The following is a 14890-nucleotide window of genomic DNA, read 5'->3' as shown; positions in this document are numbered from 1 at the left end:
TGTGTGTGTGTGTGTGATATAAAATGCGTAAAACACAGTTTTTAATATCGTGAGTGAAGCGTAAAAATAATAACAATAGTAATTCAACCGTCTGTGACTGGGTAATAAAACGTGCGATCACGATCGATGAATACGCCCGTATTTTTATCTTACACTGAGAGCGCGTTATGCATATAGCCTAATCACTCGCATGATAAACGTAATAGCTACGTAAAGTATGACGTTTTAAAAAAAAAGAACGTCAGATGTTGCCTGGTGCCGAGATTAAACTGACAGCGTCATTGCGAACTGTTTTCATCTCTACTTGTGTTCTTTCTCTTTTATGTTTACTGTCATTATCATAGTAGTGTATTTGTAATCAACGGATAAATATAAAATCTTCTAGCAAGTTTTACAAGTATTATCGACTGTTGATCATCGCTTTATATTTTTGTTTTCTCAACATAGCATGATTAGATTTAATCACATCTAATTTTATTTTATTTATTACTTTATACTTGACAATTCTTATACTCAAATTTTAATAGTTAGACAGCTCTTAAAATTAAATTCTTTGTTAGAAATTTTACTTATCAATTATTTATCCACTGTTCTCATCAACTACTTCAGCGCATGATTTAGATGACATAAGGAATTGTATGAGGATAAGAAAATATGTTGTTATTCCTCCGGCAAACTGAAAAAATAAATATTTTTATTCAATACATTCAATATACAGTATTAACGGAAAATTTCCGGATGACCTTCTTGTTTACTTTTTAATTTAAATATGATATATGGGTGATTCTCTGTAAGGATGTTTTTTGCTGTCCCAGGCATTTTTTTATTAGAAAAATTGTTATTTTGTTACTAAAAAAAATTTATTACGAAAGTAAAAAAACATTTCTATTTGGAACATTGAAAATTAAAATGGAATAAATTTTGGTTTTTTTGCTATAAATTCGTAAACCACCGAAATGTCAGTCCCCTGGGCTGTTCCAGTCCCAAAATTAAAACTTTAAGATTAAATTTTAAGTTATTCGTCAATAATATATAATTTAGTCCATAATGTTTATAAGCTTAATTAGTTAACTAACAATCTTCTTCAATAAAAAGTACCGAAAGTTAATTTGTTTCATTAAATTCATTAAACCAAAGTTTGTCCCAGGCATTTTAAGATCAGTCCCCTGCCAGAAGTTCAAAGCCAAAAAAAAAAAAAATCTAGCGTGTTATTTTACCTTTTGTAAGGTTTATAAGGATCTAACTAGCCTTGAGTTAATAACCATAGGACTGTTAGCGCTTTATCGCCATTTTATTTAGTGTCAAAGCACCGTTTGTGCTGTAAATATGTGACTGGGCCACTTCAAAACTCATTCCCCTGGCAGCTATTTTTATATATAATTTATTTATAAAATTGGATCCATAAGTCTTAATATTATTCTAATTAATGTAAACATTCATTGAGAACTTAAAAAGTTGAATGCATTGAAATAGTTTCCTTGATTTTTCTCAATATGATAAAAAAAAATCAGTCCCCTGGCAGTCAGTCCCCTGTCATGTTATATGGCAAAAGATACACAAATATCGAAAAAGTAAAAATTTATTCGGCTGTTTATTTATTATAATTAAGCTGATAGTTTTGAAGCCCTTGTTAATTTTTATTCTAATAAAATCAAAAATAATTTTGTCGGACAATTTTGTACAGATTTAAGACGTCCTTACAGAGAATAACCCATATAAACAAATTAACTTGATTTATGAAGAAAATGCTATTTTATTTTACAAAGTGTGTACGATCGTGTCATTGACTTTCTTCTTGATTTATTTTACTTTTAACAATCGTTTTAATGAATTTTAATCTTATCCGGAAACTTTCTGTCGGTAGTTAATCTTTATAAAGACAAATTTAAAAAATGATAATCATAATTATTGTATACACTGAAAAAGAAAAATTTATTTTTTTAAAAATCTGCATTGTTGTGACAAGAAAGTACTGTGTTAAAAATTTTCAAAAATTTTATTTTATAGTTTAAGCGCGTTTTTCTCAAAACTACTTTTTTGAAAACGATGTGCAAGATATCTCAAGTTCTACACAACCGATTTACTTTAAATTTTACACAGAATTTCTTTACACATTATAGTATCGCATTACAGAGCATTTTTAAATAAAAAATTTTTTTCATATTTTTAAAAAATTCCAAACGACAGAAAAACAGGGAAAAAACAAAACGTATTTTTCAAACCACCGTCATTTTGTAAAAAAATTATTTTTCTGTAAAACGTCTTGTAGTGCGATAAATAAATCCTTCCTCTTTAAGGACTATTAATTGTTTTCCATTTCAGGTCACTGAAAGGATTAATATCCTGCACACCAGGATGTGCCATTCTTTCATCAATCCTTACTTTGCCGGGCTGCAGTTTTTTGAAATTTGATTTTTTTGAAATTTTATTAATGTTTTGTACTATTTAAATATCAATAAAAAACTTATAAAAAAAAAGGATAGTAAAAACATTTTGTTGTTTTTATTATCGCGACCGAAAAAACACCTAAAATTCAGGCTTTTAAAGAATCTATCTATAGACCAAAATACCTTTCTTGATGAAAAAAAGTTTTCTAGATTCGGAAAAAAACAATTTGGATAAATAACTTGCGAATTTTCAATCAAAATTGTTCTTTTCTAAATCTAGATAAATTTTTTGAAAATCTAAATTCTTGCTTTTTCAAAATTCAAATCTAATGGATGGTTGATTATTTTTAGATTCCCCCAGAGTAATTTTACGACAAACATTTATTTTTTCTTCATAAAATTCTTTCATTTAAAAAATGACATTTTTTTTAATACCAAGAAAAAAAATTCGTTAAAGAATAAATTTTTTTTCACTGAAGAAAATAGTTTGACTAAACGACTAAAAGAAAATTATTTTAGTTGAAGCAAAAATTTTCTTGCTGCAAGAAAATTTTTATGGCTTGAAAAAATTCAATCATTGCTTAATTTATTACAAAAGTCAACGCTACATTCATATGAATATATATTTATATATTATACAGGTTGACAAGATAAAAATAAGCATAGTGATTCATTGAAAAAATGATGTATTATCATAAAAAAGTCAGATAGTGCTGACATATTTTATTGTAATAAAAAAAAAAGAAATTAGGAAAACGGTTGACCTTGAAGGCCATCCCTGCAACTTCCCGCTAATTCCATACCTGGACGCTTAAAATTGCACTTATGCTGTTTTTGAGCTCTTCGAGCTCAAAAATACAGTTTATGTGTTGTTTTGAGCTTTCCGAGTTCAAAGAGATAACTTTTCTATCCTTTTGAGCTCTTCGAGCTCAAAAGTCTAATAGAATTTTGATAAAACACTATTTTTTGAGTTTTCAAACCGCAATAACTTTTGAATGAATAAACCGATTTCCACGAGGTTGATGGCATTCGACGCAGTTTTTGAAGCCTAATAAAGCAATTTCAAGTTTAAATTGTTCGAACAATAAATTTCGGAGTAATTCCGAAAAAACACTTTTTTGGGTTTTCTTTCCTGCACGATATCTCTCGAACGAATCAACCGATTTTGACCGGATTAGCGGCAATCGACGTGGTTTTTTAAGGTTAAGAGCTGATTATTTTTTGGAGTTGATCGATAGATCCGTTTGAAAGTTATTTCAAAAAAACCACTTTTGAAAAAAATTTTTTTTACAGTTTTTTTTAGATTTTTCGAAATTCATCGGTCCGAATCAATCCAAATTGTATTTGAAATCTAAGTTTGGCCAAGCTCTTTCGAATGGCACCGACCACGATGAAATCGGTCTAACCGTTTAAAGGTTATAAGGAGTTTACATACTTACACACACACACACACACGCACACACACACACACACTGTAACGGGTACTTTTTGACTTATTTTACCCCCAGCTCGATTTAAGCTCGCCGGAGTCCAGGATTCTAACGAGGGTAAATCTAAATTAATTAAACTCGAAAATTTAATCCACAGATTCGGTAGAATCTGGCGCCAAGTTCCGTTCAAATCCGTTGTAAACGGAGCGCCAGACTACCGAGTATGTTTACCATAAGCAGAACGATATTTTCAGGTTGCAAAATTTTATTCATTCTACAGACCTTTTTTTTCTTCAATGATACTCTATAATAATACGTTATATGTTATATTATCAATATTAATTAATAATGGTCTTTGAAAATAATAAATTCTATTTAAAATTAATTAAATTCACTGGCACAAACTATAGCGACCCAGATTTTTAGATCCTGACTTTTTTCTTATGGAGAAAGTGACATGCCACAGACTAAATAATTCGAGAATCCATGGTAATCCTTCTATAGATAGGAAACTACAGTTAGAAAAAAATATTTCACAGCTTGCACCTACACCCGCCAGGGTGCGCTGGAATCCGAACAAAAACAGTTTCACTGTAAAAAATCACGCCAAGTCCACGTTCATAAGACTTTTAAGAAAAAAAAATTTTTTTTTCTTTACAAAAAGATATAAAATCAAAATATTAAAAAATCCAAGTAACCGATATGATTGTATATAATTTTCGGAAATTAAAAAACATTTTGTTGTAAATTTAAAAATTAAAGAAATAATTTTGGAACGTACTTGGTGTGCGTCATTGTGTATGTCAAATTTTTTTTCAGTCTTAGTAGATAGATTTTACGAATTTTATAAAAAGTAAAATATTTTGCAACCACGCACACTAAATACGTGGACTTGGCGCGATTTTTTACAGTGAAACTGTTATTGTTCGGATTATAATTATCAAAAACAGAACCTCTTTATTATAATAAACAAAACATTAAATTTATACATTTTACAATAACGGCGATTATTTAAACAAAACCCACACATACGCGTCGTATACTACCCTAGTAGAAATAATCGAGTTTTCACTCGACATAAAAACCAGTAACTGGCCAGTGATATCGAGTAAAAACTCGAAATCGCGCCATCTACAACTAAATCATAAACATTGGTCACACTGACGTTGTACCTTTACGAGTGTGTCTGTTTATTTTTCTTTATTAACCTATACGCATTATTATTGTTAGAAATGTTAAAAAACAGTCTAAATCAATACAAATTTATGTATATTAATGTGTAAATAATTTTCTATATATATATTACAAAATAGATGCAGTAAAAAAAGTTGATACAATGAATGAATTGCGAATGTGGGAAATAAAAACAAATATTTCAGATTGTTATTTAGACGAGTTGTTAAGAATTTCGCAAGCTGGAGTTCTTCCAGAGTTACCAATAACTGCAAAAATATTTTTAAATAAATGCAATGTATCTTTTAAAATTGAAAAAATTTCAATTGCTGATAAAGTTACAGTGAGTGAATTTGTTTACTTCGATGTTGAAGATCATCTTACAGCGATTATTAATCTGTGTTCATAAACAAAGCTTAATATTTTGACAATTTAACATGGATGGAATAAATTTATTTAAATTGAAAAACTAAATGAATATTTTTTTAATTATCTCCAATAAAAAACAATTATTTTATTATTTCATTGTTAGATTTATTATTATTAGTCTATTAGTCTAATAATGTTATCTATCTATCTTCTATCTTCTATATAAATAAAAATAAAATGCCGCATGTATGTCCACGCATCACTTGAGAACGGCTGGACCGATTGGGCTAATTTTTTTTTTGTTGTCTTCAGAATTTTCAGGAGAAGGTTTGTATGTCAAAAAAATTTTTAAAAAATCCTCCCCCAAAGGGGATTGCGGGAGCGTTAACAATGAATAATTCCCGTTTTTAAACTATGGATCCTATAGACCCCAAATTTGGTAGGAATCTTCTGTAAAGGATATAGAAATAATCTATGGACGAATTTCACGATAGCTTACTCCACAGGGGGTTGCGGGGCAGATATTAACAATGAAAATTTTTAATTTTCAAATTATAGATCCTACAGACGGCAAATTTAGTTGGAGCCTTCCATATGTGGTGCGAAAATGTTTTAAGAACGGATTTTACAGCAACCCACCCTAATAAAGATTACGGGGGTGGGTGTTAGAATGTTAAATTTCTATTTCCAAACTGTAAATTTCTACAGACTCTAAATTTGGTAGGAATCTTCGTGTATAATTTTAAGTTCAGCTAAGAATGGATTTTATCAAATTCTAACCCCAAAAGGGATTGCGGGGACGTCAGCAATGAAAAACTATCATTTCCAAACAATAGTTTCTATAGACTCGAAGTTTTGTAAGAATATTTTATTTATAATGTAGAAATCATCTCGAATAGGATCTTATGAAATTCCTCCCTCACATAAGAGTGCGGGGGTATTAATTGTCAAAAATTCATATTCTTCAAATATCAGTTTCTACAGATATAAAATTTGATAAAATCTCAAGAGAAACAGGAAATTTTGGAAGTTCAGGGAAGTTTAAACGGTGAAAAATATAAATAATAAACAACAGAAAATACTAAAAACGACAATTTAGTTTTCCAATACACAATGTTCTGAGCTGAGTAATGAGGTCCGATCTCTTTGGGTCCGTTCCTAGCTGTGAAGTGAGGTCCGATCTTTTTGGTCTGTTTTGTTTTCAGAAATAAAAAAAAGTGTCAGTTAGTTGTTAAAAGAAATAAATTAATTTCAAGCCAATGAATAAAATCTATCATCAGTTTGTCAGTGCGCAAGAAATTTTTTATTGTTATTGTTTTAAAATACCAAGGAGAAGACGACCTGACGACTGTTCGTGAGTCGAAAAACCACCATCTTTATATATTTACGCACCGCAAGAAAAGATAAAAAATGTAGTCCATCGGAAAGCTTTAAAATTAATTAAGTATATAAATATGTTGCATTTAATGTAAATAAAAATTTTGTATCAAGTTTTGACTATACTTTTCACAAATATATGTAGATGATACGAAGTTCACCGGGTCGTTTAGTTATATAATATAAATATATAAATGAAACTTTGAAATCATTTCGTTTATTAAACATCACTTTTATTTTTTTTTGACAATTTTAATAACCCCTGATAACCTGAAAATTCTAAATTGGCAGTTTAATTAAGGCCGCCATGTTTTGTGAGATCTCTAGTAAAACTGGCCAGTTACTCGACAGAAACTCGATATCACACTGGCCAGTTACTGGTTTAAGTCTAGTCAAACTGGCCAGTTACTGGCTAAAAACTCGATTTCATTTCTACTAGGGTATTATCATTACCGTCGTCGGTAATATCATACTCCCGTCGCTTACAAAATCGCGTCGCTAATTTTCCCTCCGTCGGCCCTTTGGTGCCCGATTCCTGACGGGTGACTAGTGCCGCCCCGCAGGCCCTATCCGCGATTCCCAAAGGGTGAGTGAATAAAATCCACCTCTCCCTCACCTAATCAGCTGTGATTGCCACCTTTTGGCTGAAGGCCTCCAGGTTATGACCCAGATTTTACTTTTTGTATTTGAGTATTTTAGTTTATTTTTAGTTAATTACTTAAAAATTAATAGAAACAATTATTGTTATTAGTGCGGCGATTATTATTTAATTATTGTATTTATTTAGTTAATAATTTTATATTATTGTTACCAAAGGTATGATTAAATTAAGAAATTAAGCGTGTGAGAAATTATTACGAAGCCGAGCGAATTAATTGTAAAAGAAATTAAAAGACTGGGCAATTTATTCTAAGTTCCGAACAAGATTTAGTATGGGAAAGTGATGAATGGATATAAAATGAAAGAAATGACGATTATTATTTTGTAAGAAATAATTTAGGTAAGCGAAGATTTTATAAGTCCCGAGGACAATTTAGTATGAAAAATCAACGAATGGATAGAAAATGAAGGAAATTGCGATTAAAATAATAAAGAATTGTGAATTTGACGAAACGAATGGATGGAGAATGAAGAAAATTACGATTAAAATAATAAAGACTTGAGTTTCGAAAATAAAAACTTAGAATTTGGCGAGACGAATGGATGGAAAATGAAGGAAATTACGATTAAAATAATAAATAATTATTTTTGAATGCTAGTTCGAGAACACCGGACAGGTGTCTAAAACGACTCTTCCTTTTCGTTACAAGAGAGTTAGGCAAAAAATGATAAACGCCAAAATTTGGCTCGATAAAGCAAGCAGTTCTTTCTCGGGAGAATTACTCGGGCGAATACTCTTCACCAAGTAATTCCAGAGGATGATACTCTACCTGAGTCTGACCAAGGCCCAGGTAAGTATCATGAACCGACCGGATGAAAGTGCTTCTCCCCGTGCCGAAGCCTTCAGCTGAGGTACGGTAGGTGATCATAAGCCGTGTAGGTGGGGGCGAAGAGGACACTCTCCATTCGCTCTCGGGGTAGAGGATTAGGCCCAGGGGTGACGGCTAGTCTCCTGGGGAAGCGGGGAACCAGCTTTTGAAGTTTAGTTCGCGATTTTGACGCTCACGGCGAGTGAGAGTATGTGTGAGAAGAGTGTTCTAATATATTGTTTATATGGTTTAATTTGTTTATATTGTTTATATCGTTTATTAACATTATCAGGCCAATAACGAGGTTTTTCTTTTTTCTTTGATTGATTTAAAATAAAGTGTTTTGTTTATTATTTTGTTATTGATAATGTAATCCCCGTTTATGACCCTGGACTCCGGCGAGCAAATTTCGAGCCGGGGACAAATAAATTATTTTATTTTTATAATTTTTGGAAAACGTGGACGTTACAAGGTGGAGAGTAGCCTTTTCTCGTAGGAGATCAAGTTCACTTACCTGTGGTAGTCCGCACCATGTAGAGTGGACCCTCTTCTAATTCTTCGGCCAGAAGTCTCCAGACGAGAAATTAAACCCAGAGAAAGGTTGCTCAACGGCGGATAATTTTCGGGCTTTATCAACCCGAAAATTATTATTGAAAGCGAAAATTATTGGTAAATTATCGCCACCTATCGCACGCCGTCGAACTTCGGGAAATCCCCGAAAAATTATAAGTTTTTCATTAAACTTTCAAAATTAAATATTAAATTCATTCAATCAATTCAACAGATTACATTAATTTCAATCGATTTACATACAAATTACACTCCCATACAATTTCTTCACTGGGACTTAGAAAATAATTCTCAGACAAAGTCAATTTTTGTTCTTTGAAAGAACAAAAATTATCACGACGCGGTTTTGCTTATATTAGCTCGGCGATTTTTACCGCGAGCGAACAGTCGACGCCATCTATCGCGGCGATGGCGAACTACAGAATTCATTTTTTTCTCTTAACCGTCGTTTCCAATAATTATTAATAATTAATTAATAACAAATAATAATAATAATAACCAATAATAATTAATAATTCACAAAATAATTCAACTTATACACAGTAAAAAATTTTGCGTCATTGCGTCAAAAAATTTTGTGTTAAAAATTTTTGTGTTAAATTGACACAAAAAAGTGTTAAATATTTAACAAAAAAATTTTTAACACAAAATTTTTTGACGCATTGACGCAAAATTTTTTACTGTGTAAACAAAACTAAACCTAAATACATAGGGGAAGGACGGGCAAAACGGATATGTTAATTTGAAAATGAAATAACAAATATATATTACAATCATATCCATTCTTAACTTTGGCTAATAATTTTTGGGTAATTGAAGTTTATAATTAAAGTAAAATAAAAATAATAACAAAGAAATTCTTCTTCGAAATTAAAAAAAAAAGTCAACATTATCCGTTTTGCCCTACCAGGGCGGGCAAAATGAATACTCAGGTCGCGTAAAACGAATACTGATTGGAAAATACATTTCAATCAAAACAATCGTCGCAAAAATATCAACCGCGTCCTGAATATGAAGAAAAAAATCAAATCTGCATCGTCCTTAGCAACATTAAACTAAGTACTGTATACTTACGATTTAAAGTTTTTTTTTTGCATAAAATTCAATATTCATAAAAAAAATTCCCACAACTATGCAAAACCAATACATTATCGATAACGGTAAGTGTAGTTACATAATAGATTGATAGATTGCTGTCTAAAATGTTTCTATCGACCGACCAGCGATTTAAAACGATTATTCATTTTACCCGCCCTCTCCGTCTTGCCCGTCCGTCCCCTAAATGCCGTAGCACGGGCAGTCGACGCGGTCGCGGTAGCGGTGGCTTGCTCAGTCCGTCGATGAGGCCCGCGGTGCCGTCGATCACGACACCCCTCCGCCTCCCCACTTATAATACTTTCTTCACAACACATACAGACATAGTGACACCCTCGCGGGGATAGTCAGGGAAGCTTCCTGTGACCTTCAAACGTCAAGATCTGATGAAAACTCAATTTTTGCGAAACGGGGTAAAACCAATAACTTCCCGATTTTTGAAAATCATCGATTTTCTTAGCGGGAAGTTAAAAAAGTATGAGCATCCTAAAAATTTTTTTAGCTTTTTGATGAAATTGTTTCTACTCTACAAAATTTAAAATTAAGTGATAGGAGTCACCTGTGAAAATCATTTAATTTGTTGAAATAATTCAGATACATATCGTCACAATAGGGGAATGTTTGTCAAATACGTCGGCAAATTATTGTAATATCGAAAATAAAAAGAGTATACGCCAAAAGCGTAGGCCATCAGGTAGTATTTAAGTCTAGCTAAAGAGGATGAGTGCTGAGGGTCAGTTGACCTGAGTGTGAAAATTAGTTCTATACGAGCGTTTGACAAAGACGTACCATTTTTCTTGTAAGACATTGTTTTAAATAAACTTCCAATCATTTTAGATTTGACTCGTCATCACTTACAGAAATAAGAACCTTCTCCCTATTAATTCATCTACAGGGGATATCACATTAAAGGTTCATTAGTGGAAAATTAGCTTATACAAGAAAAGTCCATATTGTATCATTCGTTTATTTAAAGAAGAAAACATTAAGAATCTGGTCCCGTGACGGTAAAATTTGCTGTCATGGCAAAAATTGTCATACTATACTGCGGATAGTACACAGAAAGAAAAATTTCTTGATTGGAGAGCAAAATTGTTAGCTCAAGAAAATTTTCGAGTGCCTGAAGGAAGACCGAATTTGTGTTGGCCAAAGTAAAAATTTTTCTTGAAATTATATTCTTGGTGGAAGTCATTTTTTCTTAATTCAAATTATCATAAATACTTGATACAATAAATTTTATTTATATTTGATCAAGATTTTAAGATACTTTAGGGAAGCAGCGCTACCTACTTCAGCTGAGAAAAAAATTTTCTCACCTTGAGAAAATTTTTCTCTTGAATATTTGATCTCCATTTTATATTATTTTAACGTGCAATTATACATATTGAATGAAAAAAAATGATTCAATATTATTTGATCTTCACATTTGACATAACATGATTAATAATCAATAAAAATATTAATGAAAATTTACTTCTATCGAGATATTTAATTTTTTGGAGCAAAAGAAAAATTTTCTCAAAACAACAAGATTTTCTTGACTTAAATAAATTTTCTTGGATCAAGATACGTACTTCTTAAAGCAAGAGAATTAATTTTGTTGGAATAAGTGAAATTTCTTGTGTCAAAAAAAATTTTTTTTTCAGTCAAGAAAATAATTAGGAAGAAAAATATTTTCTCGGCTCAAGTGAACCGGTTTTTATGTGTAACTAAAGCAATAAAGCAAATTAATTTTTTTTTCTGTCAATAATGTATTTGAGCTTTTTATTTAGCATAACATTTGAAGTTATGTTATTTCTCAATAAAGTTATGTAAATAATATCAAAATCAGTTTGCTTAGGGCATTGAAAATCCAAGAACTTCTCTTAGTTGCGCAAATTTACCCTATACGGGTGCGCACACTTATCCGCAGTACAGGGTAAGTGTGCGCATTTTGAAGCATTTGGATTAATCCGTTTTTTTCCGAACTGTTGTTTTAGATTTCATTTCTTAATTAGATTACTACTTCAAAAAATACTCTATCGACACATGACTCATTAGTGGATTGAAATTTTTCATGTATATTTGACAACATTTTTTATTTATGTTAAACATATAAAAATTTTTCACAGAATTAGAAAATTTTTTCACGGATTACAGAAATAAAATTTACTCACGGATGTGAGAAGAGTCGCATCTATTTTCAATCCTTTTACCGTAAATGTCGTGTCGTGATGCAAAAGCTGGAGTGAGAATATCTGCAACTATAAAATTAAATGACCATTTTGAATTTCAGTCAGTTTGATGTTTTTATTTATCTAATTTGAGATCATTTATCATCACAGAAAAACTTAATCTATCAAATCCTTTTGAGGCATGCAAAAGTGAACGATAATTTCCAATTAATTCTATTCCACTAATATACCTCATCATTGATCTCTTTATCTTTGGTTTCATTGAGAATCTCATGTACAATGATCCCTGTTTTCCGCGATTGCTTCCTGCACTCCTCGCACATGATAACCATCAACAGCAACTTGATCGTATAGTAACTCATCGAAGTAACAAAATACGAAAACCAAATTTGAGTTTCGATATTCACACCACTCACACCAAGTGCTCTCAAAATATAAAAGTACAACGAAAACGTTATTTCAATGAATGTCAAGGTAACACTAGCAATCATTTGTAATCCAAATTTCTCATTTATTTCGACAGTTAGCTTACTGACATTATTATGCTGCTTGATGATTTGTTGGATATTTATTATCAATAACGGATTCCATTTTTTGTGATAGTTACGCCTTAATAAATGACGTTCATTGATTCGCAAATTGTCTTTCAGCTTATACAAATTTTCGTTTATTGTCGTGAAACAAACGCCAATCAAACTTGCATGATTAATATAAATCTTATCGATGCAGTAAATAATGAAGGTCGTATGCATCGCGAGTGCACGAAACAGAAAAATTTTATAGTTTCCTGAATAAATACTCGGAAATTGCAAAAGTAGAAATCCAACGCCAATCAGCTCAATAATATGAATGATTTTGGATAATTTTGCCAATTTTGCCGGCGAAATTTCGAGAGTTACTGCGTTGAATTTCTGGTAGAATATTACCCGAGAATTGCTTTGAACGAGTGAAACCACAAACATGAAACAGCCTAAGCTGAGATAACAGTGAGCCTGCAAAAATGCTGGTACCCGGGCGAATTTTATTGCGCCAGATACATTTATATAGTAGATTATCAACGCAAAAATCACTATATAAGTTGCAAAGACAATTGCCGAATAAATATTTGTAATTCTCGAATTTGTGATTGCCGTTGATTGTATCTTTGTCACTTTGTACGGGAATAAACCATTTATTTTGCACAGCATAAAAATCGGGTACATCAAAGATGTGTAATTGGTAGCTGTGAACAGTTGCCAATTAGACTTTTTTGCTTTAACAATATTTTTTGTGAGAATATCCATTGCTTAGCAGTTACTGAATTTATTTCTTAATGCTTTCATGGAAAATATAATGCGATATTGATTGGCGTTGTAAATTGTTTTTTTTTTCTGGTATTATTAAGTGAAAATGATGGAGCTATTTGCTTAACAGACATGAATGATAACAGAATGATTGATTTGAGCATTAAATTATGTTAATGAATACTGCAAAGCTATCATTTAATAGTGACAACAGTGGAGACTTTAATGGTTATGACAAACATAATTGCGAAATTTAATAATCATTATTATTTAATGATATTTTTTGGGATTGCAATTATATTTTTAATGCACTTCGTACAATTACGGCTATTAAAATTGATATTCTAGACTCTTATCACAGAATAGAGTAATGTACATTAATTACTGACTGTTTAAAACAATTAACGTTGATCAATTTTTTTTACTCCTTAATAGAAGTTTATTGTTATTGTTATTATTATTAATGCTTTCGCAAATTAATTTTATATTTTTACGCTCCCAGATATATATATTTAGAAGCAATGTGGTAATTTTAAAATGAAGGGTTAATATTTTCAATATTTGAAAATGAATAATATTTATAAATTTATTAAAATTAAAAATCTTTAAAGTAATTATATTTTCAATTTTCATACGTAAGCTATGAGACAGTTATTGCAGCATTATATAGCTCGAGGCAACTGATAACTCTGTTTATGACTTCTATACTCAAGAAAAGTTCGCAAATTAGTCACGAAGCTTCACTAAAAAGAGTGACTCATTTTTTTATTACAATCAATAAATATTAATTGGCATCAAATAAAGGTTTTTTTGTTTCACAACAAAAAATAAGTCAATATTTTTCTAATAATTTGGTTCATTGATCAGTAACTTTTTATATCAGAGAAAAATTAATTGTGCGTTTGTTTGGGTGTTACACGATAAATCCCAATAGGACGTAGAAAATCTGTTTATCGGTGATTAAAATGAAAATCTACTGTTCGCAAGTAAAGAACTTATTGAAAAAATAATGAATAAAATAATTCGATAGTTCACGGTGAAAAATTTCCAATGAATTTTACTATGTGTGCATAGTAATACTGAACCATAAGAAAACTGGTACAAAATTTACAAGTTCCCATAGTAAACGGTATGCGCAGATGACACGATTGTGCAGTAAGGGCTGTACGATGCACGTTTGAATGTGTGTGGCCAAGTCGCCATATTAGATGTTTACCTCGCGCCAATTTACTCACTAAAAAAGTCTGTTTGTTGTAAAAATATTTTTTATTGATTTATAATTGATGTCATATGAAATTAAAAATATGGAAGATTTATTGAGATAGATAGATAGATAGATAAAAAATTTATTTGGCTCTGGAACTTAAGCTCCCTCAAAGCCATCAATATTTAAATTACATTGGTTTACATAGGTTACAAGATTACTTAACTAATTAAAGGTTTACAATTAGATTTAATTTCAAATGTTATAAAATCCAAATAGATTATTTAATACAAACAAATAACTTAATTTAAAGTCATAATAATTCTACAAGAAAAAATATTTAAATACGATCCAAAATA

General features: G+C 30.8%; 1 protein-coding gene across 1 annotated transcript; it reads right to left on the bottom strand.

The window, feature by feature from the left end:
* Window positions 1-365: 365 nt before the first annotated feature.
* Window positions 366-13477, bottom strand: LOC123266660 (putative gustatory receptor 28b). Its single transcript, XM_044731007.1, has 3 exons — window positions 12275-13477; window positions 12027-12113; window positions 366-676 (listed from the first exon to the last, which is right to left on the bottom strand). The coding sequence occupies exons 1-3, from the start codon at window positions 13325-13327 to the stop codon at window positions 581-583; spliced, it is 1236 nt and encodes a 411-aa protein (XP_044586942.1). The 5' UTR covers window positions 13328-13477; the 3' UTR covers window positions 366-580.
* Window positions 13478-14890: the final 1413 nt, after the last annotated feature.

Source organism: Cotesia glomerata, linkage group LG6 (assembly GCF_020080835.1).
Source record: "Cotesia glomerata isolate CgM1 linkage group LG6, MPM_Cglom_v2.3, whole genome shotgun sequence".
Lineage (NCBI taxonomy): Eukaryota > Metazoa > Arthropoda > Insecta > Hymenoptera > Braconidae > Cotesia > Cotesia glomerata.
The sequence above is the reverse complement of the archived record's forward strand: the minus strand, read 5'-3'. Positions and strand labels throughout refer to the sequence as shown.

Bases quoted from the DNA above. Each gene is read 5' to 3' on its own strand.
- LOC123266660 (XM_044731007.1), bottom strand. From the start codon at position 13,327: ATGGATATTCTCACAAAAAATATTGTTAAAGCAAAAAAGTCTAATTGG. The intron at 12,114-12,274 runs GTATATTAGTGG...TTAATTTTATAG, and splicing joins ATAAAGAGATCAATGATGAG to TTGCAGATATTCTCACTCCA. The intron at 677-12,026 runs GTGAGTAAATTT...TTATTTTTTCAG, and splicing joins ATGCGACTCTTCTCACATCC to TTTGCCGGAGGAATAACAAC.